This window comes from Torulaspora delbrueckii, chromosome 4, assembly GCF_000243375.1.
Source record: "Torulaspora delbrueckii CBS 1146 chromosome 4, complete genome".
Lineage (NCBI taxonomy): Eukaryota > Fungi > Ascomycota > Saccharomycetes > Saccharomycetales > Saccharomycetaceae > Torulaspora > Torulaspora delbrueckii.
In genome coordinates, this window is record NC_016504.1 from 731,958 (window position 1) to 758,923 (window position 26,966).

At 42.1% G+C, this 26,966-nt stretch overlaps 10 protein-coding genes and 1 non-coding gene across 11 annotated transcripts; 8 read left to right on the forward strand and 3 right to left on the reverse strand.

Moving 5' to 3' along the window:
* Positions 1-425: 425 nt before the first annotated feature.
* CHS3 (chitin synthase CHS3) lies at positions 426-3,884 on the forward strand (the record flags this gene model as incomplete). The annotated part of the gene is made up of 1 exon (XM_003681149.1): positions 426-3,884. The coding sequence occupies one exon, from the start codon at positions 426-428 to the stop codon at positions 3,882-3,884; it is 3,459 nt and encodes a 1,152-aa protein (XP_003681197.1).
* A 271-nt stretch (positions 3,885-4,155) lies between these two features.
* FUR4 (uracil permease) lies at positions 4,156-6,030 on the reverse strand (the record flags this gene model as incomplete). The annotated part of the gene is made up of 1 exon (XM_003681150.1): positions 4,156-6,030. One exon carries the CDS (start codon positions 6,028-6,030, stop codon positions 4,156-4,158), a length of 1,875 nt encoding a protein of 624 aa, XP_003681198.1.
* A 562-nt stretch (positions 6,031-6,592) lies between these two features.
* TDEL0D04040 (pleiotropic drug resistance family ABC transporter) lies at positions 6,593-11,095 on the reverse strand (the record flags this gene model as incomplete). Its single annotated transcript, XM_003681151.1, has 1 exon — positions 6,593-11,095. One exon carries the CDS (start codon positions 11,093-11,095, stop codon positions 6,593-6,595), a length of 4,503 nt encoding a protein of 1,500 aa, XP_003681199.1.
* A 412-nt stretch (positions 11,096-11,507) lies between these two features.
* On the forward strand, positions 11,508-11,975 carry CSS3 (Css3p; the record flags this gene model as incomplete). The annotated part of the gene is made up of 1 exon (XM_003681152.1): positions 11,508-11,975. One exon carries the CDS (start codon positions 11,508-11,510, stop codon positions 11,973-11,975), a length of 468 nt encoding a protein of 155 aa, XP_003681200.1.
* A 233-nt stretch (positions 11,976-12,208) lies between these two features.
* On the forward strand, positions 12,209-12,290 carry TDEL0Dtrna4S. The gene has a single exon. It is a non-coding gene; the product is annotated as a tRNA-Ser (tRNA).
* A 116-nt stretch (positions 12,291-12,406) lies between these two features.
* RPT2 (proteasome regulatory particle base subunit RPT2) lies at positions 12,407-13,720 on the forward strand (the record flags this gene model as incomplete). Its single annotated transcript, XM_003681153.1, has 1 exon — positions 12,407-13,720. One exon carries the CDS (start codon positions 12,407-12,409, stop codon positions 13,718-13,720), a length of 1,314 nt encoding a protein of 437 aa, XP_003681201.1.
* A 460-nt stretch (positions 13,721-14,180) lies between these two features.
* On the forward strand, positions 14,181-15,014 carry PTC1 (type 2C protein phosphatase PTC1; the record flags this gene model as incomplete). The annotated part of the gene is made up of 1 exon (XM_003681154.1): positions 14,181-15,014. One exon carries the CDS (start codon positions 14,181-14,183, stop codon positions 15,012-15,014), a length of 834 nt encoding a protein of 277 aa, XP_003681202.1.
* A 96-nt stretch (positions 15,015-15,110) lies between these two features.
* Positions 15,111-16,046, reverse strand: MED2 (Med2p; the record flags this gene model as incomplete). The annotated part of the gene is made up of 1 exon (XM_003681155.1): positions 15,111-16,046. The coding sequence occupies one exon, from the start codon at positions 16,044-16,046 to the stop codon at positions 15,111-15,113; it is 936 nt and encodes a 311-aa protein (XP_003681203.1).
* A 559-nt stretch (positions 16,047-16,605) lies between these two features.
* ATP16 (F1F0 ATP synthase subunit delta) lies at positions 16,606-17,085 on the forward strand (the record flags this gene model as incomplete). The annotated part of the gene is made up of 1 exon (XM_003681156.1): positions 16,606-17,085. One exon carries the CDS (start codon positions 16,606-16,608, stop codon positions 17,083-17,085), a length of 480 nt encoding a protein of 159 aa, XP_003681204.1.
* A 279-nt stretch (positions 17,086-17,364) lies between these two features.
* On the forward strand, positions 17,365-19,098 carry MCD1 (kleisin alpha; the record flags this gene model as incomplete). The annotated part of the gene is made up of 1 exon (XM_003681157.1): positions 17,365-19,098. One exon carries the CDS (start codon positions 17,365-17,367, stop codon positions 19,096-19,098), a length of 1,734 nt encoding a protein of 577 aa, XP_003681205.1.
* Positions 19,099-19,417: 319 nt separating this feature from the next.
* UTP20 (Utp20p) lies at positions 19,418-26,887 on the forward strand (the record flags this gene model as incomplete). The annotated part of the gene is made up of 1 exon (XM_003681158.1): positions 19,418-26,887. One exon carries the CDS (start codon positions 19,418-19,420, stop codon positions 26,885-26,887), a length of 7,470 nt encoding a protein of 2,489 aa, XP_003681206.1.
* Positions 26,888-26,966: the final 79 nt, after the last annotated feature.

Genomic DNA, 26,966 nt, shown 5'->3' on the forward strand with positions numbered 1-26,966 from the left:
AGTTTACTGATTCTTCTGATCTTTCTTATCGTCAATCGGTCGCCGATTATCTCAGGTGTCAGTAGATAAGAGTCTGTCGTCGCTCGTAATCCGACAGTAAATTAGCAGCTGATAAGGAAAATACATAGGAAGAAACGCTTTTGAAAGCTTAAGTGATTGGGGCAATGCATTATCAGTGAGATCAAACTGCCCCGAGTAATCAATTGCTGACCTTTTTAAGCCTTTAGCCTGCCAAACCCTGGTGGCCTATTTTTACGAGTCCAGATCTGCTCGAGCATACCTCGTGAAAATAAGTGAGACTTGAAATATGCACAAACCTGATCAAGAAGAGGTTAAAGAACAAGAACTTGTCTGAATATCATCTGGTTCGGTCCTTTCAAGTCACTTAGCAGTGGTACTGGAGCAGGTTTGCTGAAAAGAAGTCTATGGCCATGTCTAACGACCTTTCCAATGACGATTATTTCCTCCAGATGGATGGAGGTGACCAGGAATCGCTGCTGCGATCTAGACACAGTGCAAATTCGCATGGACCACACAGACAGGGTTCTCTGGTGAGGCCCGAGAGGAATCGACTAGATAATCCTAATAATCCGCATTATTACTATGTGCAGAAGGCGCAGGAACAACAGGATCATCTGAATGTACAACCCTCTACCACTGGTATCACGCCGAGCAATGTCAGACATTCACAGGCGAGGGCTTCACTCAACTCTGTGGTTGATGATATCACCGATGGGTACCCCATGGAAGATATGGGTCCTGAAAACCGCAAATCAGATGTTCATCAAGATATTGAGGATTTGGGTAATGATAACCAGACAAGATTGGTACCTTCTAATACTGCCACGAAACCACTGGGCAGCAAAACTAAATCTGCGGAGACAATCTCACTATGGCGTTTATACTGTTATGTGATTTCGTTTTGGGCTCCAGGTCCATTACTGGCATTGTGTGGTATGCCAAAACCTGAAAGACAGATGGCTTGGAGGGAAAAAATTGGGTTAATATCGGTCATCTTTTATCTGGGGGCCTTTGTCGCATATTGGACGTTTGGTTTCACTAGTACAGCGTGCGGTAGCAGCGTTCTACGATTGAAGAACAACGAGGTTTCTACAGGCTACATGATCATTAACGGTAAAGCTTTTGCTTTGGACTCTTCGTCCCATCCGGCTGCTGCAGGCATCGACGCTGGGGCTAATATTTTGTACCCACCGATCAATGCAGGTGGAATGGATGGCTCTTTCCTGTTCCAAAATGTCAATGGAAATTGCCTTGATCTCATTAAGCCAAAGGATGACTGTTCTATCCCTCATGATGACGAGGGAAATCTAGCATGGTACTTTCCTTGCAAGGTATACAGTCAAGATGGATCCACTGCTCCAAACTTCACCAAATCAGAATACTACGATGGTTGGGCCTGTCATACTTCGGAAGCTGCTAGAAGTGCATACTACAGTCTAGAGCCAGCAGCAGATATTTATTTTACGTGGGACGATATCAAGAACAATTCAAGAAATTTGGTCGTTTACAATGGTCATGTCCTTGATCTAGGCCTCTTGGACTGGCTGCAAACTGACGATCTTGATTATCCACCTATGTTTGACGATTTGAGAACTTCTGCATTTCAAGGTTACGATTTATCCATTATTTTAGCGAATAGCTACGAGAAAAAAATCGCCAGGTGTCTCACTGAGATCATTAAAGTGGGCGAAATGGACTCAAAGACGGTGGGTTGCATTGCATCAGATGTTGTGCTTTACGTGTCGTTGATCTTCATCCTTTCGGTTGTTGTTGCCAAGTTCTTGATCGCATGTTACTTCCGTTGGGCTGTTGCGAAAAATCAAGGCGCTTTTCCTGTTGACAATAAGACCATGGATCAACAGCTGAATAGTATTGAAGATTGGTCGGAGAACATCCAAACTAATGGCCCAATCAAACCTGTCGCTCCAGACCTAAGACCTGTTCATCAACACTCAAGAAATGACTCCAAGCTTAATATGCTAGCCAAACGTGGCTCAAAAATGTTTCAGTTGAATAATAATAGCGCTGATAATACCTTATTGCCCGATGGCACTATGGGAGGGTTGACAACAATGACTACTCAAAATGCCTTTAGAGCGGCCAACGAGCGTAACTCTTTGCATCTTGGTAACATTTTTCCCTCTAAGAATCACTCCGCACTTCTTTCGACCAATTCGTTGATGTTTAACGGCAATCAGCTTACACCTACCCCTGGCGGATCGTCAACACAGTCATTAGAGTCTAGCATCATTCACCCTGATGCCGTTCAGCAGCCACCTCTAGATTTTGCACCATATGGTTTCCCATTGATTCATACAATATGTTTTGTTACTTGCTACTCTGAAGATGAAGAAGGGCTGAGAACAACCCTAGACTCATTGTCCACAACTGACTACCCAAACAGTCACAAGTTGATAATGGTGGTCTGTGATGGTATGATTAAGGGTTCCGGTAATGATATTACAACACCTGAAATAGCGCTAGGTATGATGGACGATTTTGTTACATCTCCGGAGGACGTGCAACCATATTCCTACGTGGCCGTTGCCTCTGGTTCCAAACGTCATAATATGGCTAAGATTTATGCTGGATTTTACAAATATAATGACGACACCGTACCACCTGAGAAACAACAAAGGGTCCCAATGATAACCATCGTCAAGTGTGGTACGGCAGATGAGCAAGGATCAGCCAAACCTGGTAATAGAGGTAAGCGTGACTCTCAAGTTATTCTCATGTCGTTCTTACAGAGAATGACCTTTGATGAGAGAATGTCAGAACTGGAATTTCAACTTCTAAAGAATATTTGGCAAGTAACAGGTTTGATGGCTGATTTCTATGAAACAGTTCTAATGGTTGACGCCGATACAAAGGTTTTCCCTGATTCATTGACTCATATGGTTGCAGAAATGGTGAAAGACCCATTGATCATGGGTCTATGTGGCGAAACGAAAATCGCTAACAAAGCTCAATCATGGGTGACAGCCATACAAGTTTTTGAGTATTACATTTCCCATCATCAAGCCAAAGCTTTCGAATCTGTGTTCGGTTCTGTTACCTGTTTACCTGGTTGTTTCTCGATCTACCGTATTAAATCTCCAAAGGGGTCTGATGGCTATTGGGTACCAATTTTAGCCAATCCCGATATTGTGGAGCGTTATTCTGACAACGTTACCAATACATTGCATAAGAAAAACTTGTTGTTGTTGGGTGAAGATAGATACTTGTCTTCATTAATGTTAAGAACATTCCCTAAGCGTAAACAGGTTTTTGTCCCTAAAGCTGCCTGTAAGACAATAGTACCTGATAAGTTCAAGGTCCTGTTGTCTCAACGTCGTCGTTGGATCAATTCTACAGTGCATAATTTATTCGAGCTGGTACTAATCAGAGATCTGTGTGGTACATTCTGCTTTTCAATGCAGTTTGTCATTGGCATAGAATTGGTTGGTACGTTAGTGTTACCTCTAGCAATTTGCTTTACGATTTATGTCATTATCGTGGCCATTGTATCGAAGCCCACGCCAACAATGACTTTGATTTTACTTGCGATCATCTTAGGGCTGCCTGGGCTAATTGTGGTTATCACTGCTACGAGATGGTCCTATTTGATGTGGATGGCGATATATATTATTGCCTTGCCCATCTGGAATGGTTTGTTGCCCACGTATGCCTATTGGAAGTTTGATGATTTTTCATGGGGTGACACTAGAACGATCGCCGGCGGCAATAAAGGTGCACACGACGATGTTGAAGGTGAGTTTGATCACTCTAAGATCAAGATGAGAACTTGGAGGGAATTTGAAAGAGAAGATAAACTGAACAGACTGGCCACAGATGAAGAAAGTAATTCAAGAATGTTTTAGTTTACGTCGCTGTTCGCCTATTTTGCCTGCATGATATAGATTCTGTGTATAATACATGACCATCTTTCGCCCATCTTCACGTTCTGGCAGATTTCATTTCAACAAATGGCCAAACTCTGATTCAAGCACACCTTTACCGAGGTTGCAAACAATGCAGAATACTTCTTTTATCTGAAATAAGGACTCAGTATATACCGCAAGGTAGCTATAAATCATATTCGTTAAACGAGACTGTATAAATTAAACATCGCCTAAATCTTTTGAATTCTACTTACCAACAAGTCTTATGGTTACCGTATTCGTAGACGTCAACAACGTCATCATATAGGTCTTTCCTTCTGAGTTCCTTCTTCCATTCCTGTTCGAAGTCCTCGACGTCAGCAGCTCTTTGGAACCAGCCCTTATCGCGAAGAATGTTCTTCACAGGTGTACCTGCGACTGGGGAGATGTAACATAAACCGACGTAGATTAAGGCAGCAATGAAGAATCCGACCCAATAGTTCAGATAATACAACTCGAGTGCGCCGTCAGATACTGTGACTTGTGGCGCACCCACGGTTCCAATAAAACCAGGTAGGTTTGGAGCAACTCCACAAAGGTAGGCCACACCGGCTCTCCAATTGATACCGAATCTGTTGTTATACATGTAGAAGGAGCCTGGTTGATTAGAGTACAAATGAGTCAGCTTCAAGTAACCTCTTCTCACGATAAAATAATCGGAAACTACTACACCGGCAATACTTGAAAGGAAGATGGCATAAGCGGACAATGCCATGGTGAATTTGTTGGAACTAGCTAACATGTTCCATGGACAAATGCAGAGCGCCATAGCAGCACAAAACAATGAACCACGCTTAATGTTGATGTATTTGGGTAACAATGCAGTCATATCTGTTCCGCAAGACAAAGAGTTGGCTGAGATATTAGTACCCAATTGTGCAAGCGTGAAGACAAATGAAATCAGGAAAACACCAGCTCTAGTACCCCTTGTGTAAGTGGTTTCTAAGAATTGCGCCAGCACATCAATTGGAGACCAGTAGTTGATACCATATAACTCGTAACCAGCCGCAGTCACAATGATACCAATTAGACAAGTGATGGAAAATAAGAATGGAATCGCAACAAGCTGAGTCCATAACGAGGACGATGGGGTCTTTGAAAGTCTTGAGAAATCAGGAGCGTTCACGATCAACGTAGCAAAATTGGCCAAACAACCGATCATAGATCTGATGAAAACCCAACTGAAGGCAGAACCGTGTGGTGCATCATCATTCAAAGTACCTAGGGCAATATTTCCGTGAGATTTCTTAACGGCCCAAATCAGAAATCCAAAGGCGGCAAACGGAACCAAAGCAGCCTTCACGGTGAACAAGTGTCTCAGCTTGTGTGGTGGAACAATCAAAAACGGTATACTTCCAACCCAAAAGAGGAAGAAACACATGAATTCGTAAGTGGTAGCATTTGGTGAGCCAAAATGGTCTGGAATTCTCTCATTCAAATCTCTACCGAAAATTGATTTCAACATCAAAGAGACAGTTGAACCACCCAAGTATGCCTGAACAGCATACCACACGATTGCCATCACCACACGATTTATAATAGGCCACATGGAGAAGAAAATACCGAAAGAAGCTCTCACACTGATTGGGAATGACAAATGATATGTGGCACCAACTCTAGAAGACAACACAACAAAAGCACCGGCCATGGCGTAACCAATCCACACAGTCACCCAACATTGCCACCAATTTAAACCTAATTGCATACCAGTTGCAGCGACCTGCCAAGTACTAATGTTAAAACAATCGGCCAACCAAAACCACAGGTAATTGTGCCATGACCAAAGTCTTCTATCTTCTTCCACAGGCTTCAAATCATAATTGTACAAAAAGGATTGAGTCAAAGAAACATTCAATGTGGCGCTATCCACAACAACATGTTTGTAGTAAAAACGCTTCCACCAACTTTTCTCCGCAATGGCTTCATCAACTTCCCCATAAATTGAACCTTCTTCATCAGAACAGGTTTTACCACTAACCTCAATCTTGTCAAATTTTATATCATCTTTAGTAGTTAGTTGCATTGTTTCTTCTGTGCAATTCTCTAGCACTAGACTGCTAAATGTAGCAGCTAAATCGTCTGACATGTTTTAAGTCTTGAGGATCCTTGGATGTTCATAGCAAACGAGACACCAAACTTCCCAGAACAACCAGCTAACTGTCTCATATATATGCGTCTAGCAAGCATCCCCGACCTCTTGGTAAGGTCAGAGCGCTCAATACTTTTTCTTATCGCAACTGAAAAATTTCCCTTAGTATCTTGATTTCTCGAGAGCTGATAAAGTTTGCAGATCAAAAATGTGGCAAAGCTCACTTCAATTGCAACTTCAGTAAGCAATCAGGATAAGCTTTAGGCGTTAAAGTTACTCTTGTCTGCGATGAGCATCTTGTCGTATTGCAATTTTCATTCAATTTAGCGGACCTTTCTTTAATGATAAGAACGCTTATCGTCGTAACAACCTATTATTTTGCCAAGTGCATGATGATGCATGATAAGACTGGCGGAAATCGGAATTCGCCGGTACGGCTAAATATGTTAAAAAATTGTGATTATTCGTTCAATTACATATCCAGAAGAGTTTTTCAGATTAAACTACCTGATGAGCAGTAGTACGTAATATACAGGTAAATGGAAAAAATATACAAGAATTAAACAGAGGAAGCTTTCTTCTTGCCGAAGGGCATTTTGCCTTTGAGGATCTGTGTAAAGTTCGTGATAGCTTGTACGTTGATCAGGCTGACTTTTCTGACGTGGAAAATATAGTAAACGGCCACCATGGCGAAGAAATTGAACACAATGAAAATCCAGTAAATACCGAAATTTCTCCATAGGTAGGAGTAACTGGCACCGATTCGGCGCAAGTACTCATCACCAACTGATGAGAGACAATAAGCGCAGTTTTCTGTAGCTTCTGGGTTTTGGATGTAACCTTGTGCTTTGGAGAGGAACTCTTCCATGTAATCACCACATGTTTGACCACTTGGTGGGTCGAAAAATGCTAGTTCCTTCTTCTTACAGACAACTGGCTTTTCATGTAACACAATTCCGAGTAAGTTTTGCACGAAATAGGTATACGGCGATGCCTTCCACATAAATGTCCAGAAACCGGGCATCAGCGAAGGTGGCTGAACAACGCCACAGAACGATAGTAAAAATGCAAGGATCAAACCCATGAGAACGGAGGCCGAAGGTAAATTGGGCGACATGTATAGAACCGATAAACCAAGTGCGACGTAGTACAGTTGGAACATGATACAGTAGTTTAGGAAGAATACAGCAGATCTTGAAGCTTGGAAAAAGATTCTCAATGGGAAGTAGAAGGAGACGAAGTATAGGGTCGAGAAGACAAAGTGGTAAGGAATCTCACACAAGTATTGCGTTATTAATAAGAGAGACCAGTGGAACATGTTTGACTTGGATTCTCTGACTTCGAAAAGCTCTCTTGAAGCTAGGGCACGCGCTTGAATTTGGTTCATTGCAGGAGCAGACAGCACAATGGAGATGAAAGCAGCAAATAGAGCGTTCTGTAAACCTGTATAACTTTCCCCCACGTCGTAAAATGTGAAACCAACGTATAAACCACCAACGACCATTAGCATCAGTTTCGACATCAAGTAGTTCACATCTCTCCAAAAAGTAGTGAAGGTCCTCAGGTAGACATATTTGAATTGATAGAAGTAGCTTGTAGCATACTTTGTGGCTGATTTACCTTCTGAAACATCATCTGGTTTCGATGATAGATCGCTTATCATTTTCTGAATCTTTTCTTCGTTAGTCTTATGTTCGGGAGATTTCGTCCAAATTTGATGCCAGTCTTCTTCAACACTGGCAGTAGCACCAGCACCAATTGCTTCTAAAATATATTCAGCAGGGTTCTCACTTTTCTCACATTTTCTAGCGCCATTTCTTTCGAAATATTCCAATAGAATAGAAGAGTTTTTACCAACATCACCAAAGTACACCGTTTGACCACCTTTTTTCAAAAGGAGCAATCTGTCGAATTGCTCGAACAAAGTAGCTGAAGGCTGATGAATGGTACACAGGATAGATTGACCAGCCTTCGCCAGCTTTCTTAATAGCTGGACAATGGCCCAAGCAGATTGAGAGTCTAAACCGGAAGTTGGCTCATCTAAGAACAGCAGTAGATCAGGTTTAGCCACAAGCTCAACACCAATAGACAATTTCTTACGTTGCTCGACACTCAACCCAGCACCAGGTTCACCAACAAGGGCTTCAGCGTACTCGCCCATATCAAGGATATCAATAATTTTCTCTGCAAATTCGATCTTCTCTGCGTCTGGAACTGATTGTTTACGACGCATACGAGCTGAGAAAATCAATGATTCTCTAACTGTCATCTCCGCAATATGTAAATCTTGTTGTTGAACATAACCGGTTCTTCTTTCAAAACTTGCATCGATTGGGCGTCCATTGACAAGCATATCACCAGTGATAACACCAACGTTTCTTTGCGCCAAAGTATTTAATAGAGTAGTCTTACCTGCACCAGATTCACCCATTAATGCGGTCATTGTACCTGGAACACAGTACCCAGAAACGTTATCCAATAACCTTCTAGGTCCACCCTTGTAAGGAATCGTGTAGCAAACCTTTTGCCACATGAAGACACCTCTACTTTTTAGATCCTCGAAATCATCTCCCTCTGGAAAGTTAGAATTACTGCTTTCGCCACTTGAAAGTTTCTCTTTCACGTCAGCAAGGTTCATATTATCAGCAGTCTCCTCGTCATCTGCCTTGACACGCTTAATAGCACTCTTTGCACCTTTCTTAAAGATAAGAGCATCGCCACCACCTTTAATGGGACGTTTGAATTCGGTAATGAGTGATTTCAATACAATATAACCTATTAAGAAACACCACATAATACCAAAATTTCTCCAAGTATGTTTGTATTCATACTGGAATTGGACTTTCAAATAATCATCACCAAGGACCCACGATTGACCTGGTTTTGAACCAGTGAAAGCGCAAACCTGTTCACTGGAAGCGACATTCTCGTAGCCAGGACCTGATGGGACAAGACCTGAACCACAGTCCATTCTTCTACCGTGAAACTCGGCGTTAAGCATAGATTCAAAAGAGTACCTGATAGGTAAGATGTAAGCAACCCAAATAAACCAAGGATGAATCGAAGGTAGCTGAATCATATAAGTGGAGTACATCGAAATAGACATCATCAAGACACCTGCAATGGCGTTTGCCTGGGCTAGGGTATCAGTTGCGGCAGCGACCATTTCAAACAGGCCGTTAATAGCTTCGGAACACATTGACAGGAAAAGGTAAACGATGAAGAAGGTGCTAGCGGTTCTATGCAAACCTGATAGGAAAAATAAAATGATGATGAAACAAGTTAAACCAATCATTCTGAAAGGGAATCCAGATATTGTGGAACCTAGGGCTTCTGCCGAAGGATGGTATAACGAATAGTATTTGTGCTTTTGTAAAATGGGTCTGTGTTCAAACGAAATGTTTGCCAACCCCATCAACGAGTAGTACAACAGAGCAAAATACAGAACACCACCTCTCGTGAAAGCACCGGACGTAGAAGATGGGGCATTGTAACATAAAGAACCAACGATGAAAGACTGAACGATGGCAGCGATAACGTTGATGATAGTATAGGATTTGTTACCGTAAATTCTCTGGAATCCTCTCTGAGAACATAACCGAAGTTGTCTCCAATAAGAAACTGTGTAGTAAGACGATTTTCTTGCATGCTTTGATTTCTCCTGGATCATAGAGTTACGATAACTCTCTCTTGTTCCTTCAGTATCCATTTCCTTCTTATATTTCTCGATATCGGTGAGTAGATCACTATATTCAGGCGAATTTCTCCAGTAATTCTCAAACTCCTCAGCTGTCCTCGGCACTTTATGTTCAAATCCTTCTCTGATCTCGTGAAAACCGTTGGGGTCTGTCAAAGCCGTCAAAAATTCAGCTGTCGCCTGTCTTGGTGGACAAGAGTAACCCATTTTCCAAAAGAAGTTCTTCGCCTTACTAGTGTGGCCATAGTAAATTTGTCTACCAGAATAGAGGACTGTAACCTTATCAAATGTTTCGTAAATGTTTTCACTCGCTTGGTAAATAGTCACTAAAGCAGTAGAGTGCATCAAATTGGTCATGATACGAATAGCCTTTGCATATTCTAAGGCTGTCGAAGCATCCAGCCCTCTTGTAGCATTATCCCAACAGTAAACTGAACCTCTGGCAACGACAGCCTCGGCGATAGAAACACGCTTTCTTTCACCACCGGAGACACCTCTAACAAAATCATTACCGACCTTGGTATCATAAGTATGAGTCAAACCAAAGATCGTAGCATAAAAGTCTCTGGTAAAATCGATATATTCCTGCTCAGACATATTGTTGACCCTCTTAGCAGGTGTTTTACAAGCAATGGCGAAATCCAAAGTCTGCTTGACTGTCAAATAAGGGAAATGAACATCTAGTTCACCGTTGTAGATAACATCTGACCTGAAATCTTTCATTATCTCATCCTGAGAAATACCGTTATAAGAAATATCACCACTTACACCTCCAGCAAACTGATCAGTGACACCTGCCGCAGTTTTCAACATCGAAGAACAACCTGCACCTGGCCTACCAAGCACAAGAACCATTTCACCCGGTCTGGCTAACAAGTTCACACCTCTCAAAATCTTACGCATCTTACTATTCTTCTTGGCCTTGATCCCTTTATAGATAGTAACTGGTAAACATAGGATATTACCAAAAGTTGCACCTTCCAACGCACTCTCATCCACACCTTCGGCTCCAACTTCTTCCATAATCACACCAGTCTCTCTCGAATGGATTCCCTGATCATTGGCCTCTGAAACCATACCCGCCAGGATCTTCTGAGCATCAAACCCATGAAGCTCAGAAGCTCTTGCGAATCCACCCTCGTCATCATTATCATCATCATCACCACTACTCTTGTTGGTCCTTTTTGACAGAGTACGAGCCAAGGTGTGAATTTGCTCGATTGTTTGCGCATCAAAGGTGGTAGTATGTCTTAATTCCAGATCAGGCCGACTTCCTTTGAAAAGTTCTTCTTGACCCAGGGCATCTCTAAAGCTCACATCGCTACCAGCGAGTGATTCTCGCTCATCGCGTACAGCTGATGACATTTTATAAGACCTCCAACACACTCTCTCTTGAAACCCAGCAATATGGTTGAAGCAACAGTTCTTTTTTTTTCTATAGAATATATATATTCATCGATGCAAAGGGTTCAATTGCAGTCATTATGGGTAAACAGTTGATGTATTGTTGCCATACACTATTGCTCATTTCCGCTTAAATGCGCGGCCACCGATTTCAATTTCCGTTGCGGCTTGAAATTAGTCAGCGCTGCCACTTTGCAATAAAAGCTTGGCAAGGCTGGAGGAGATCTTGGCTAAGCCATACGAAGAGGTTGAAATAGCTTCGACTAGGTTTAGCGAGGTTTTGGTAAAAATCATTTCTGAGGTATACTCTCGAGACCGCTATTTTACCATCAGAATCTCAATTGAGCAGAACTTATTTGTAAAAATAGAAAAAATGTTAAAAATCATCAGAACCCTTGTAATAGGATTTTTTCTACTGACTGGTGTTTTTTCCTCAAACACTACTGTAATCGTCTCAACAGCTGACATATTTGAGCTAATCCCTTATGGATGGACTAGCCAGCAACTATGTTGGCTGTATCTAAAGTCAGTACACACTCGCACCACAACGGATAGATCAGGGAGGATAATGACATCTTCGTCATTCGGGAACGAAGTTGTCTTGATATTCAAGGAGAGACTTGTGCCTGGACAAGGGGCTGAACCACACACGATAGACTTGGACATTAACACGTATAGCGGCACTAAGAAGTATTCTGAATCGGAAGATTATTGCACGATATTCGTGCAACAGTTGGCATCCGTCTTATATATGCGATCGGGTGATTGGCGGCGGTCAGTCAGAGATGTAACATTCAAGAACACTAAATGCGAGGCCCGGAAGCAGTGGTGCCCAGCGTAACAAAACGGCTGGTATTTATTACTTGACCTTAATCGGTAGAATCTCGGATCTCTGTGACCGGACTAGACTAACTTCAACAGATCTGTTCATAAGCCTTCATATATGCCAGGGTATCTCTGGCCGTGGCCTGAACTATGAAGTATGAAGGTTATTTATGAGAGATCCTGTTATGATAATTCATTCGTCCGTTGATATATTCTTACCATACTATTACTTAAACATCTAATTTACATGGCAACTTGGCCGAGTGGTTAAGGCGAAAGATTAGAAATCTTTTGGGCTCTGCCCGCGCAGGTTCGAGTCCTGCAGTTGTCGTTATTTTTTTTTTCGTACACTTTTCAAGTAGCGGTTAAGCCCTAAAAATCTAAAGTATATACTAAGGTGGCAAATCATTACAACTACCTAAACCAACTAAACCAATACGAATTGCAATGGGTCAAGGTGTATCATCTGGTCAAGATAAGAAGAAGAAGAAGGGTAGTAAGGAGAAGCCAAAGTATGAACCTCCAGTTCAATCGCGGTTTGGTAGGAAGAAGAGAAGAGGGGGTCCCGCCACTGCAGAGAAATTGCCTAATATAAGTCCCAGTACTCGCTGTAAATTGAAACTATTGCGTATGGAAAGGATTAAGGACCATTTACTACTAGAAGAAGAATTTGTCACCAATTCGGAGATCTTGAAACCATTCGAAAAGAAGCAAGAAGAAGAGAAGAAACAGTTGGAAGAGATTAGAGGTAACCCATTGAGTATTGGTACTCTAGAAGAGATTATCGATGATGATCACGCAATCGTGACGAGTCCGACAATGCCCGATTACTACGTTTCGATCCTATCTTTTGCAGATAAAGAACTCTTGGAACCAGGTTGTTCCGTTCTGTTGCATCACAAGACAATGTCGATCGTAGGAGTGTTGCAAGATGATACCGATCCAATGATATCGGTAATGAAGATTGATAAGTCACCTACGGAATCCTATAGCGATATCGGAGGTCTAGAAAACCAGATTCAAGAGATAAAGGAAGCAGTCGAACTACCGCTCACACATCCAGAACTTTACGAAGAGATGGGCATCAAACCACCAAAGGGTGTTATTCTGTATGGTGCCCCGGGTACGGGTAAGACGTTGCTAGCGAAGGCTGTGGCAAACCAAACCTCTGCTACTTTCTTGAGAATTGTCGGTTCAGAACTAATTCAAAAATATCTAGGTGATGGTCCCAGACTCTGTAGACAGATCTTTAAGGTCGCTGCAGAGAACGCTCCAAGTATCGTTTTCATAGACGAGATCGATGCTATAGGTACAAAGAGATACGAATCCAATAGTGGTGGTGAAAGAGAAATTCAAAGAACTATGTTGGAGTTGCTGAATCAACTAGATGGCTTCGACGACAGGGGTGATGTGAAAGTCATTATGGCCACAAACAAGATCGAAAGTTTGGATCCAGCACTGATCAGACCAGGAAGAATCGATCGTAAGATCCTCTTCGAAAACCCGGACCTTGGCACAAAAAGAAAGATTCTGGGGATCCACACATCTAAGATGAGTTTAAGTTCCGACGTTCATTTGGAAGAACTCGTTACTTCAAAGGACGATCTCTCAGGCGCCGATATTCAAGCAATGTGTACAGAGGCAGGTCTACTTGCTCTCAGAGAAAGAAGAATGCAAGTCACAGCAGAAGACTTCAAACAGGCTAAGGAGCGTGTGATGAAGAACAAGGTCGAAGAGAACCTGGAAGGCCTATATATGTAGCGTTCATTTACTATATATATAAAGACTTTTAGTCTCTCTTGAGAGTCACGTGTGCTTAGAAGGCCCTTTGTTATCAAGTTTCAGCTTGAAATTCTAGAAATGAAAAAGTGCAATCGACCAAGCACGTAAAAGGTTGCGCATCTTCGGCGGACTTTTATCCTAATACTAACCGGGTATAGTACCATCATTCATTTGGGATAGAATACTGAAATTCTTTTCCTGTTAAACAGATTGAAAATCGCATTTTTAAAATTGTTCAAATCTCAAGTAGGTCAAGTTGACAAGATAATTACCTGCTCGAGAGTCTTTAAGCACCATACTTACATGGAGTCAAACTTTGGGGATTCTTATAACGCCTTGGTTCCATATCTTTAAAACCTTACTTCCTTCAGGGTAGAATTTGAGAACTTCATCTATTTTTGGAAGAGACTATAGTACAATCGATCGAAAATAACACAATATGAGCACGAAAGTCAATGGCACAAATCAGTATAAATTAACATATCAAGTTGGCGTAGCCGAGAATAAAAACTCCAAGTTCCGAAAGGCTATGGAAGACGTACACACCTATGTCAAGAATTTTGCATCTCGTCTGGACTGGGGATATTTTGCCGTCTTCGATGGACACGCAGGTTCACAGGCTTCAAAGTGGTGTGGATCCCATTTACATACCATTGTGGAACAGATGTTACTTGAGGATGAAAACTCCGACGTAAGAGATATACTAAACAGGTCATTTGTTCTATCCGATGAACAAATAAACTCGAAATTACCGGGAAACAGTGGTTGCACAGCTGCCGTTGGTATCTTACGATGGGAACTGCCTAGTGACAGTGCGAATCAAGTTTCCGATTTAAGTCAGCATAGAAGAAAGCTGTACACAGCGAACGTCGGAGATTCACGCATTGTGCTGTTTAGGAAGGGGCACAGTATAAGATTAACTTATGACCACAAGGCATCTGATATACTCGAGATGCAAAGAGTAGAGCACGCTGGTGGGTTGATTATGAAGAGCCGAGTGAACGGGATGCTGGCAGTAACCAGATCCCTTGGGGATAAATTTTTCGACGGACTTGTTGTGGGAAATCCTTTTACGACGAGTGTAGAGATAACACCAGAAGATGAGTTCTTGATTTTAGCATGTGATGGATTGTGGGATGTTATTGACGACCAGGAAGCCTGTGAGATTATAAGAGATATAAAAGATCCAAATGAAGCTGCCAAGACTCTCGTGCGGTATGCTTTGGAAAACGGTACCACTGATAACGTTACCGCAATGGTGGTTCATCTATGAAATCCACTATTTTCAACAGCATATTGTACTTTTCTAATGTCCCTCCCTTTTAATGAGTTTAGCATTTCCATATATCTTTAGTCCAATTAATGATTACTATATATTGAACCCATTGAGATCCAAATCGCCGGAATCTCCCCCAGCGCTCCAACCTATATTCATGTCATTGAAATCGTTCAAAGTTAAGTAATCTTCGCCATTATCTCCCATCGAGAGAGCACCAGGTTCTTCATTCGTATTAGGTTCACCATTTCTTTCTGTTGTCTCTGTCGACTCTACGGGCCTACTTGTACCGTTTGTACCGTTGTTGAAATTACCCATATCGAAACCAGAACTTTCCAACCCGGGGAACATAGAGATATCCATATTACTCATTCCACCCAAATCACTTGCGCGTGACTGTTGCAACTCGGATTGAGGTGATGGCTGTGAATCTGGAATCGGTCTCGGTGTGGTCGCAGCCGCACTTTGATTCACACTAATCGGTAGGCTTGGTGAACCACCAAAGTCTCGACTTGCAGCTGAAAAATCGGGCAAGATTCCACCACCAGTCTCGAGTGGGAAACCCAAGCCTGTGTCCGGTCTTGACTGTTGCTGTCGTTGTCCATCGGCTTTCTTTTCCATTTCCTCACGTCTCGCTTTTTCTTCCTGTTCTTTATTCTTTCGTTGTTCTTCCTCCTCTTGGCGTTTCCTCAAGTCTGCACGTTCCTTCTCCTTAACTTTCTGCTTCTCCAGTGCAATCTCATGGATGGTCCCCACGTAACTCTTACTCTTGGTCAAAGTAGTCTGTAAATCATCTAGTATGGCATGAAACATGTGTATCTTTTCACTCAGTACCCTCTGTTGAGCCTGGCTAAATCCATTGACTACTGCTGAATCTAATTGAACTGTTTTCAACTGTTGTTGAACCATCATCTCTGCAGCGACTTTCATGATATCGTCAAAACATTCTGTCAGTCTGTTTCTATGAGCCCCTACAGGAGCCGGAGAAACGGGAGTGGCACTGGCACTCTGATTTTGAGTCCCAGCCATCGACGACTCAGTCCTGGAACTATTCGTGAGGAAGCGTAGGATACATGTAGGTCCATATATGCTTATTATACTTCGCGCTATCACCCGGCTTTTCAGCACAACAACTCTAAAATACCAACCAAGTTGAGATTAATTAACCATCTACATTCATGAGCATTGAAGACCTTTGACAAGCGCTGGAGAGCTTCAATAGCAGTATAAACAGGTGGTGAGTAGAGTCACGTGACGTGATATTTTAACTACTGCCCCCGCAAATCCTCACCACTGCTCTACATCCTACACTTTTAGATTGCACTGCCAAACAACCTCAATTATGCTCTTAAACTAGTGAAATTGGTTCTCTACTCTTCTGGGCCAATCAAATTTCGATTTCTTTCGTCAGAGATGATCTTTGGCAGTTTTTCATTTTTTTTCATAGGATGAATCTACCTGCCCCTGTAGGAAGCATCGCTAATGGAGAGACAGCACAGTAATTTACGAGGAACTTAATAATTGTTACCTTCAAATTGGTCTCAATTATCTTTCTGAACTGTTAATTGAACTTATCACACGGCCCATAATGTTCCGTCTAAACGCAGCAAGAACTGTATCCAGATCCTTGAATCTAGCTGGTAAGCGTTTTTACGCTGAAGCTGCCCCATCAGGGTTCCTACAATTGCAATTTGCCCTACCACATGAAACCGTCTTCGCCGGTAGCAAGGTCACTCAGGTTAATTTGCCCGCACAATCCGGTAGAATCGGTATCCTGGCCAATCACGTGCCAACCGTTGAACAATTGACTCCAGGTGTCATTGAAGTGTTTGAAGGAACTCAATCAAAGAAGTTCTTTGTCTCTGGTGGTTTTGCCGCTATGCAACCAGACTCTACACTATGTATCACTTCTGTCGAAGCTTTCCCACTGGACTCCTTCTCTCAGGAGAACGTCAGATCTCTATTGAGTGATGCCAAGAGCAAGGCTTCCTCTTCGGATGAAAGAGTTGCAGCAGAAGCTGCTATCCAAATCGAAGTGTTGGAATCGTTGCAATCTGCCCTTAAATAGACAATACGAGAAAGACTCATCTTTATATTCCAACTAAATCAAGCGGTAAATAGGTTAAATCTTTGAACGTCACCTGACGAGCCGCGAAAACGCGTCAAATGAAATTAAATGAAGTAAAGGAAGACGCGTAAACCACCATAGAAAGTTGAAATTTTAATCAATAACGAATCGTTTCTAACCTCAATTACTCCTGTGGTCTCATGTTATAAGAGTTTGATACTCAATTGCTAATCATTTTACTTTACTATCCAGTTTGCTGTACACGATCGCTATTATAGAATGGTACAACCTCATCCTTACTCTTCGGTGAGAATATCCACCAAGAGTGGTCCTCTAGCTCAAATATGGCTTGCTGCAAACATGTCGAACTTGCCCAAGATCTCTGTACTGCAGACTAGTATTTCTGAATCGGCTGATGAAATTGCCAAAGCTTCAGGTTGTGATGACTCCAGTTTAGAACGTATAACTTTACACACATCTGGTGACCTTTTGCAAGGTATTGTACGTGTTTACTCCAAGCAGGCTACTTTCCTGCTCGCAGATATCAAGGACACTTTGATGAAGATAACCACTTTGTTCAAAGCCAATCAAAGGATCAACGTTACTGTCGGTAAAGCTAACACTATCACTTCGATAGAGCAATTGGTTTTGCAGGATTCTGTCACAGAGAGGGAAGTGCTGACTTTACCCAGTCTGGATTTCTTACAGGATACAGAAAGTTCTCCCGGTTTGATGAACGCTGGTGATAACTCGATGCGTAGAAAAGTTCAAGGTGCAGCTCCTTGGGATACTTCGTTGGAAGTAGGTAGGAGGTTCAATCCAGACGATAGTTTGGAAGCTAACAGATCCTCTGTGCTTGATCTCGATTTTGATTTTGAGAATGAACACGCTTCGTCTCCATCAAAGACGTGGGAAGAAGGTACGAGGCAAACCACACTAGATGAAGGCTCAGGGATTCGTGGTGAGCAGGAACCTTTGATCGAAGATGACGATTTCCCATTCGATGATCCCACGAATGGCAATTGGGACTTGGGGATCACGGAGAATGATGACCCAGAGAACCGTAGCGAGTCTCGCTCCAACATGTCTGTGGAGCTTGGTAGAAGAGCAGACGATGCCTCCATGATCGACGAAGTGGTAGATCTTGGAATTGATCTCGGTATCGAGAAGGAACCTATTGAAGAATTTTCTGTCACTGAAGAGGACGTGACAGCACCACCTGCAAAACGTCCAAAGAAGAATTCCGAGCTAGCCAACACCAGGAAAATTGACATAGATGAAGAGACCGAGCTAGACGATGTGCAGAACATGGAAGTCACTCTAACCGCACCAAAGCAAGATCAAACATCAAAAGATGATCTCTCATTAAACAGAAAGAGAGTTCTGGATGAATTAAACCTAAGCCTGAGTTACCTACCTTCATCAGTGCTCGAAAATATTCTTTCTTACCAGCAGATCAAGAAGCAGAAACCCAACTTCGACGAGGAGGAAGTCGATTACAGTGAACCACAGATGGATATTACTTTGGGACTCGATGACGAGTTGGTGAGTAGAGATAGGAGTATCGAGAGTGAATCAGAAGAAAGTGATCATTTCATGCCCATAGATGCTGATATTGGACTGCCGATGCCCACTCAGGAAGACGTCGAACCACATATTGAAGCCGAAAGTGCTTCAAGTCAGCCAGAAGAAATAGCCACCCAACAAACGCAAAAGGTACGACTCGCTACAGGTGAAACCGCCTCTAAGGCTACGGTATACATGGCTGAACTTCTAAGGACAAAATTCGTCGATAACGAAAACTCAACCTTTGAAGATATTCTGAAGATCAAACACACTGCAGAAGTATCTCAATCGGACAAAGAAATAACCAGAGGGGAAGCAAGTAAGGCGTTCTTCGATTTACTCTCTCTAGCAAATGAAGACTGTATCGACCTGGATCAACAAATTGCTTTTGAAAGCATAAATATACAAACCAAGCCTAGTCTTTTCGAGAAATTTATCACGGCTTAAGGACTATAGATCATAATGTTACATAGAATGGACTTTACTTAACGACTTACAAGCATTTCGAGATAGCGCCGCACTCAGCTCTTCTATTATGAAATCTTTGATTTCTATGTTTTTCGTATTTTATTATAAGTGCGCGGCTCGAAAATTTTCAGATTGAGATGAGCTATGCGAAGAGCTTAGAATAATAAGTATAACGAGGCCGATTTGATTCGTAATACATTGGATACTAGTCTCTCGCACAAGGGTTCATTTTGCCCACTCACTGTATATTAAAAGGACCTGACAAAGCAACATAAAGGCCTGCTTCAGTGTGGAAAGGATGGCAAAGCAAAAGGTTACTACGAAGAGCTCCAAGAGGTATACATATTCTTCATTCAAAGGTCGTATAGATGACTTAAGGATTGAACCAGCCAAGAACTTACAAAAGAGAGTACATGATTATGTGGAAACCTCTCACCTTCTAGCTTCGTTTGAACATTGGAAGGAGATTAATCTGAGTGCAGGCTTTGCCCATTTTGCTGACAATGCTGAAGAACTCATTCAAACATTACCACAGATTATTTATCATGAGTCGAAGATATTTGAGCTACTCATTACTAGCATTGATAAACATGAAGAATTCGCCTTGGAAGCGTTATTGGATCTATTGGCACAATTTTGTCACGATTTAGGCCCAGACTTTCTGAAATTCTATGAGAGAGCTTTGAAATCTCTGATCTGCCTACTGGAAGATGCTGTGAGGCTTGAATCATCCAAGATTTTTGAATGGGGGTTCAATTGCTTAGCCTATATGTTCAAATATCTATCAAGAGTTTTGAGCGATGACCTGATACCGACTTTCAACTTACTTTTCCCATTACTCTCGCATTCTAAGGACTACATATCTAGGTTCTCGGCAGAAGCTCTGTCCTTTCTGATTAGAAAAGCTAAGGCAAAATCCCTGCGTGATTTTATCTCCTTCTCGTTCAAGAAGTTGAGAGATACCACGGAACCGAGCCTCTACGATGGTATCCTAATTCTATTCTCAGAGACTTTCATTTCTACGGAAGACGCGTTGCATTCCAAGTCCAGAATGCTGATAGACGCGCTTTTGGATGAGGTACTTAAATCTAATAGCGAGGATTTGGGTGTCACATTGTTTTGTGACGTCTGGATGAACATCTCGAGGCATGCGTCAACGGAAAACCTGTCTCCTCTATATGACGCTATTTATGAGAGACTGATCGACGACATGAGCGCTCAGAACTTGGATGGCATTACTAGGATTACTTCTACGTTAGCATTTTCTGAAAGTGGTAGAAAAATCGCAAACTGGTCGAGGATCGTAACTATTGCTGAACAGATACTTTCTCATGGAGACGAGCGAAACCCAAGTTCGCAGAACTTAGCATTCCTAATCGCAGTTTTGTTCCGTAATTGTGACTTGAGAGCATTGTCGACGCATCACAAAGTCTTATTCGAATCATATTTACAGCAGCACACTGGGAGCTTTATACCGTTTTTCTTCTCGGTGTTGACCTTGTGTGGTGAAAAGGCTTTATCATTCAACGCCAATCGATACTTGCAACAATATGTCACTGCTAATGGAAAAGAACCTGATACAAAGTTGGCCTTGTTCCTTCTGGAGATGGAGGACAGGCCTCAAATTGCTGGAAAACTCAATCTGCGAGTACCAGATCTTCTTATGTCCTCACTCGCGTCAATGTTAGAGAACGAGCCTAAGACTTTTACCGAGGACGTTTTATTTGACATTTACAAGAGAGTAGTTATCTTTACATCTGTGGACCATGATGATACACAGTGTTCAGAGACTTTCTCCACGCTGGTTAAACGCATATTGACTGGCTCGACGGAATTGACTGAGTTCGTCAAAGACGTTATAGGTCATTTACTCCTTGCGATCAATGGTGCTCGACTTTCGTCAACCATCCTCGTGAAAGTCTTACTCGAAAGGCTTGACGAATTGAAGACAAGTGTTTATTTTGTTGAAGGGTTCAACAAATTTCTGGGCATGTTGGTGAGCTCAGACGAGCTATGCGAATTTTTTGAATCGCACGAAAGCTCTGTGATAGATTTATCAGATAATCTCTTACTTCCAGACCGTAAGATTCGTCGTGAAACTCTTCAGCTGTTAGGTACAATAATGAAAATTCGTGGCGAGGACTTGCCTCAAATTCTAAATGATTGCAAAAATCTTGAAGACCTCCCTCTGACGCTGCAGAATGCCAGGGATATTACGAATAGAATAAGAGGCATGGGCGTTGAATTCGCGAAGATGGAGGCTACAACTCTCGAAATGAGCTTTTTCATTAAACACATGTTCGGGCTGCTGACTGTACGCTTCTCGCCTGTCTGGGATGGTGTTTATGAAGTTATTCCAAGTATTTTTACTAAAGACCAAGAAATGGTATGGAAACTTCTTATTCACTTTTTAGTCAGTCCTGAAAAAAATTACGATTTAGAGTACTATGGTGTTTCATCGACCGATGAGCCAGGCTTTGGCTCCTGGAGCTCTACTATTCCACGGTTGAAGGACACATTGGATGCTTTTTCAACTCATTGGAATGATTACCTCGTTCCCGACAGTTCCATAATTGATATCATGAAGAAAAGAAGGGGCGACACAAACATCTCACCTCAGATCCGTAGTCAAATCTTGAAATTGATGTTGATGATACCTCAGCTTGCAGAACGTCATTCCCGAGATATTGTTCCCTTCATATTCAATGATGCAGAGTCCGAAGAACTTTTTGGTTCCAGTGAAACTGAACAAACACCATCAAGTGGAGCCACTTGGACTGAGGCTGATCGTAACTCTCTTTTGAAAGTTATCGCAAAATTTAGGAACATTAAGGCGATTTACAAGTCACCAGAAGTTAGAGATCGTTTGATGACTTTACTGGGTAGCAGAAATACTGATGTGCAGAAAATCGCCCTAGAAGGCCTCTTGGCATACCGTGATCCCGTTATGATCAAACACAGAGACAGTTTGAAAAATTTACTTGATGACGCTCTATTCAAAGATGAGGTTACTCGGCTGTTGACAGGCTCGGAAGTCATAGAGAAAGCGGAGGAAATAGAACTCATGCCTTACGCTCTGAGAATATTATTTGGACGAGCTCAGACTCCAAGTACTAGTGGCATAAAAAAGGGAAGAAAACACGCTGTTATTTCGGTTCTTCCGGGTCTCAAAGAAGAATTCTTGACCGAATTCTTCAAACTGGGCAGTAGCAAGTTTCATTATGATTATTTTTTTGAGAATGGATACCAGGTAGACCCATCAGAACTCACTTTGCCTAATTTAAGACGAATGATTGGCTACGTTACAATTTTGAACCTTTCTTTCGATGTATTGGGCTCCAATTTTTCCCGGGTTATTTCCACAACACTTCGGCCATTGTTGTATACCATTGCGGTATCGTACTGCGCTTCTTCGCAAGATTTCAAAGAGGTTCATGTTGAAAAAACTGTGAGTAATCTCCGTCAACAATCTTTGAAGTCCCTTAACAATTTATTTCAATGTAGTGGAGATTCTCCAGTGCTTCTCGAATATATGGAAGAGATACACCAAATCGCAATTGAGCCTCGACTGGCAAAGTTTGAGGAAGAAAACCTGCAGCAAGTTTCATCGCTTATGAAGATAATTGTTTTTTGGTCTACCAATACAGCGCTTTATCCGTATTTGTACTACAACGATTGCGCTAGCTGCGCTGCTTTGATGAGAGTTTTGTTAAACGAGAATGCAAAAGAGCCTGTTCTTGCCACAATTTTGAAAGCCTCAAACGACATTGTCAGCTCGCCAGCGGCTAATGATGAGTATGTTGGCCTCGTTACGTTGGTTGCTGCAACATGTTTACGAGTGTTACCTTCGTTGTATCAGAAGTTGTCCGATCCGAATAACTCATCCATTGTGATCGACTTACTACTTAACTTGGTTCAAGCTGGATACGTGCAGGATAACGAGACGAGAGAGCATCTGGTTGGCTCTCTTGGCTTAGTAATTAAGGGGAACTTCAAGGGTGTAAGCAAGAAGGATATCATAAAGGTATTGAGTGTCATCTCAGTACTAGTTAAAGAATACCAGTGTGGATGGTCCGATATTGAGGATCTATATGTAGCTGTCTCCGGTCTCTACAAGAGCTTTGCTGATAGAGAGATTAGAGAAGCTATCAGCGATGTTTTCATAAGTTTTGGAAAACAATTTACGAGTATTGCGAAAGTGGCAGAGTTGCTATCAGATCTAAACTCGTACTCGAAAGGACGTGTTCAAGAATATGATTTCTCAAGACGTTTGTCGTCTTTCAAGATCTTCAATGAAGAGAACTACAGGAGTTATACGGAGTTTGAATGGCTTCCAATCATCAACTCATGTCTTTTCTTTATCAACGATAAAGACGAGTTGGCTATTAGGACCAACGCATCGCATACCCTTCGCAGGTTTGTCGACTATATCAACGAGAAACCTTCTGTTGAATCAGCAAAATCAGCTGTTGAAATCTTGGAACAAGTGATACTTCCTAATATACGCATTGGTCTACAGAGGTTTTCAGAAGAGCTGCAAAAGGAATACATATCCGTACTCGCTTATGTGATCCAGGAAAGCAAGTTTTACAAAGGACTAGAGGATATGAAGCCCCTCCTTTTCGATGGAGATGAGGAGGCGAACTTTTTCGCCAACGTGAACCACATTCAATTGCATCGTCGTCTGAGAGCTGTTAGAAGGTTGAGAGATCATGTCGTGGGCCTGTCTGACAATAGCATTGCACATTACTTGATGCCTTTGATTGAACAGTACGTCTTTTCGCAAGAAGAGAAGTACAGGAACATCGGAAATGAAGCGTTGATCACAATTGGAAAGCTCTCAAACTATCTAACTTGGAATCAATATAAGGCACTTTTCAGGCGGTATATTTCTCTTCTCAAGTCGAAGCCGGATCAAATGAAGGAAACGGTCAATCTTCTATGCCAAATTTCGGTCGCTTTGAGAGAAACGTTACGAAATGTAAGGGAAAGTACGGGCGAAATTGCCACGCTGCAGAAGCTTCCCAAGAATTTGGATGACGTGGATAAATTCATCATTGCCGAGGTGTATCCGAAGCTGTCAAAGACTCTTGAATTTAGAGATAGTGAAACTATTGTTAATCGGATGCCATTGGCCGAAGCTCTGGTCAATTTGGTTTTAGGCCTAAAACGCGAAGACACTGTTAGTCACTTGCCAGGGATTCTCACTAGTTTGTGCCAGGTGTTGAGAAGTAAATCTGAAGAATTACGTGATGCCGTCAGAAAAACTCTTGGGAGTATCTGTCGCATACTTGGTGCAGATTATCTTCCTTTTGTTTTGAAGGAATTGATATCTGCTCTTAAGAGAGGTTCGCACATTCATGTTCTCGGGTTTACCGTCCACCATGTACTTAAAGCCATGGACGGTCTCATCAATCATTCAGACCTGGATGCGTCATCCCAAATGATTGTGAGGATCATTATGGATGACCTATTTGGAAGCGCAGGTGAGGAGAAAGATTCCGAAAACTATCGCACCACTATGAAAGAAGTCAAGGTGAATAAATGCTACGACACAGCTGAGATGCTAGCATCGAACATTTCGCTTCCTACTTTTTCCACACTTTTGCGCCCTATCGAGAATTTGTTGACTGAACGTATCAATCTAAGAAATCAGAATAAGTTGGAGGAGCTTCTGAGAAGATATACTTTAGGGTTGAAGCATAACGCTGAGGTGTCATCCCCCGAAGTGCTGAATGTGTGCTTCGAGATCTTCCACCGGGACCAGAATGAGGGCATCAAGAAGCGCTCAAATCAACCTCTTGTGATCGATGAGAATAAGGAGTTCTTTCTGGTTAATTTAAACTTTAAAGGTGCGAAAGTCCAAAACGAGAGGACCCTTGTCAACAGCACCTTGCAGAAATTTGCTCTAGATTTGTTGCACGCTGTCTTATTCAAGAGCAGACAGCTACTGGATCCAATGTACCTCGATGGTTTTGTTCCTTTGTTGAAAGATTCGCTTCTCTCAGAAGATGAATCTGTTCTGGTGAGTTCGCTAAGAGTCTTGATCCTTTTCGTGAAGTTGAATTTCTCTGAAGAATCCGCAACTGTCTTCAAAATCGGGGCCAGAAAGGTCCTTAATATTATAAAGGATTCTCCTTCTACATCATCCGAGCTTTGTCAAGTGGGAATGAAATATTTATCTTCATTCATTCGTCATAAAGACATTAAGCTAAAAGATTCTGCATTGAGCTACGTTTTGGGAAGAATTCTTCCCGACCTAAATGAACCTCATAAGCAAGGCCTGGCTTTCAACTTCTTGAAAGCCCTTGTGTCTAGGCATATTAGGCTACCTGAAATTTACGATGTTATTGATTCAGTGAGGGAGATCATGGTCACAAATCACACCAAGGAAATTAGAGATGTCTCGAGAAGCGTATACTACCAATTCTTGATGGAGTATGATCAAAGCAAAGGCCGCCTTGAGAAGCAGTTCAGATTTATGGTGGATAATCTTCAGTACCCTTCACAAGATGGTAGACAGTCGGTCATGGAGCTCATTAACCTGATTGTCAACAAGGCCAATGCAGCTCTACTGTCGAAACTATCATCCTCTTTTTTTGTCGCTCTTGCTAACGTATTGGTGAATGACGATATTTCACGGTGTCGGGAGATGGCAAGTGTGCTACTCGTAAACCTTCTACAAAAATTGGATCCTGAAAGCCTTGAGGTTGTCAACAAATACATTATCGCATGGTTAAAACAGACTGAAGATCTTTCTTACTTAAGCCTTGGTTTGAGGGTATACAAGGTTTATCTGAGTGCCATCGGCGCCGGGCGTACTTCCTCTCTGGATGAGCTTGCGCTCAACCGGGTCAAGTCATGTATCGCAGATTCCAGCTCATCGGATGAAACCAAGTGGACAGTGTTGTACACCGCACTAACGGTTTTCGAATCATATGTCCAAACATCCAAGGATATATACTCAAGCAGCTTCAAAATAACGTGGACCAATGTCATCAGTTGTCTTCTGTATCCTCATTTGTGGGTGCGTCAGGTGGCTGCAAGACTGATTAATCACTTCATTGACAATATGGACAAGTTTGAATTACCATTGACTGATTCGGAACTTCAGATTGTGGCATCACGAGTGCTAAGGCAACTTGGCGCTCCTTCTATCTCTGAAGATTTGGCTTCTGTGAGCATCAAAACTCTTTTGAAAATTGCCATTTATTGGAAGAAGCATAATACCAAATTCATTCACAAGGAAACTCTAAGTGCAAGCGAAAGTAAGTATGATAGCTCCCTGGAATTCATGGTATCGAGGGTGGGCGCAATAATAAGAAGTGAGGAAAATCCAGCAGACTCCTTTATGTCCAAAAAATCGTGTATTCAGCTTCTTGCTTTGTTGATTCAAGTTTTCGACGATGAGCTTAAAGCCAGGGCCAAAGATATTATCTTGCCGCTATTTGTGTACTTGGAATATGATGTGAGCTACACGTTAAATGACATGCAAAAGGAACTCAGCGTACTAGCGCAGGAATGTCTACAGATTCTGGAAGCTAAGCTATCTGTGTCCGACTTCACTAAAGCATATGCAAGCGTCAAGCGAGAAGTGTTGACTAGAAGACAGGAAAGAAAAGCTAAACGGTCTGTTTTGGCTGTAACTGAACCTGAGAAAGCTGCTCGCCGGAAGCTAAGGAAGCATGAGAGATCCAGAGAGAAGAGGAAGCATGAGAAGGATGAATCTGGTTACTACCAAAGAAAAAACAAGAGACCAAGAACCTAATCGGGTTCTATCGCCGCTTACGGGCATTCAGCATGCTTTATAGTATATACTAGTCTTTTCTATATATTACACGATGTAA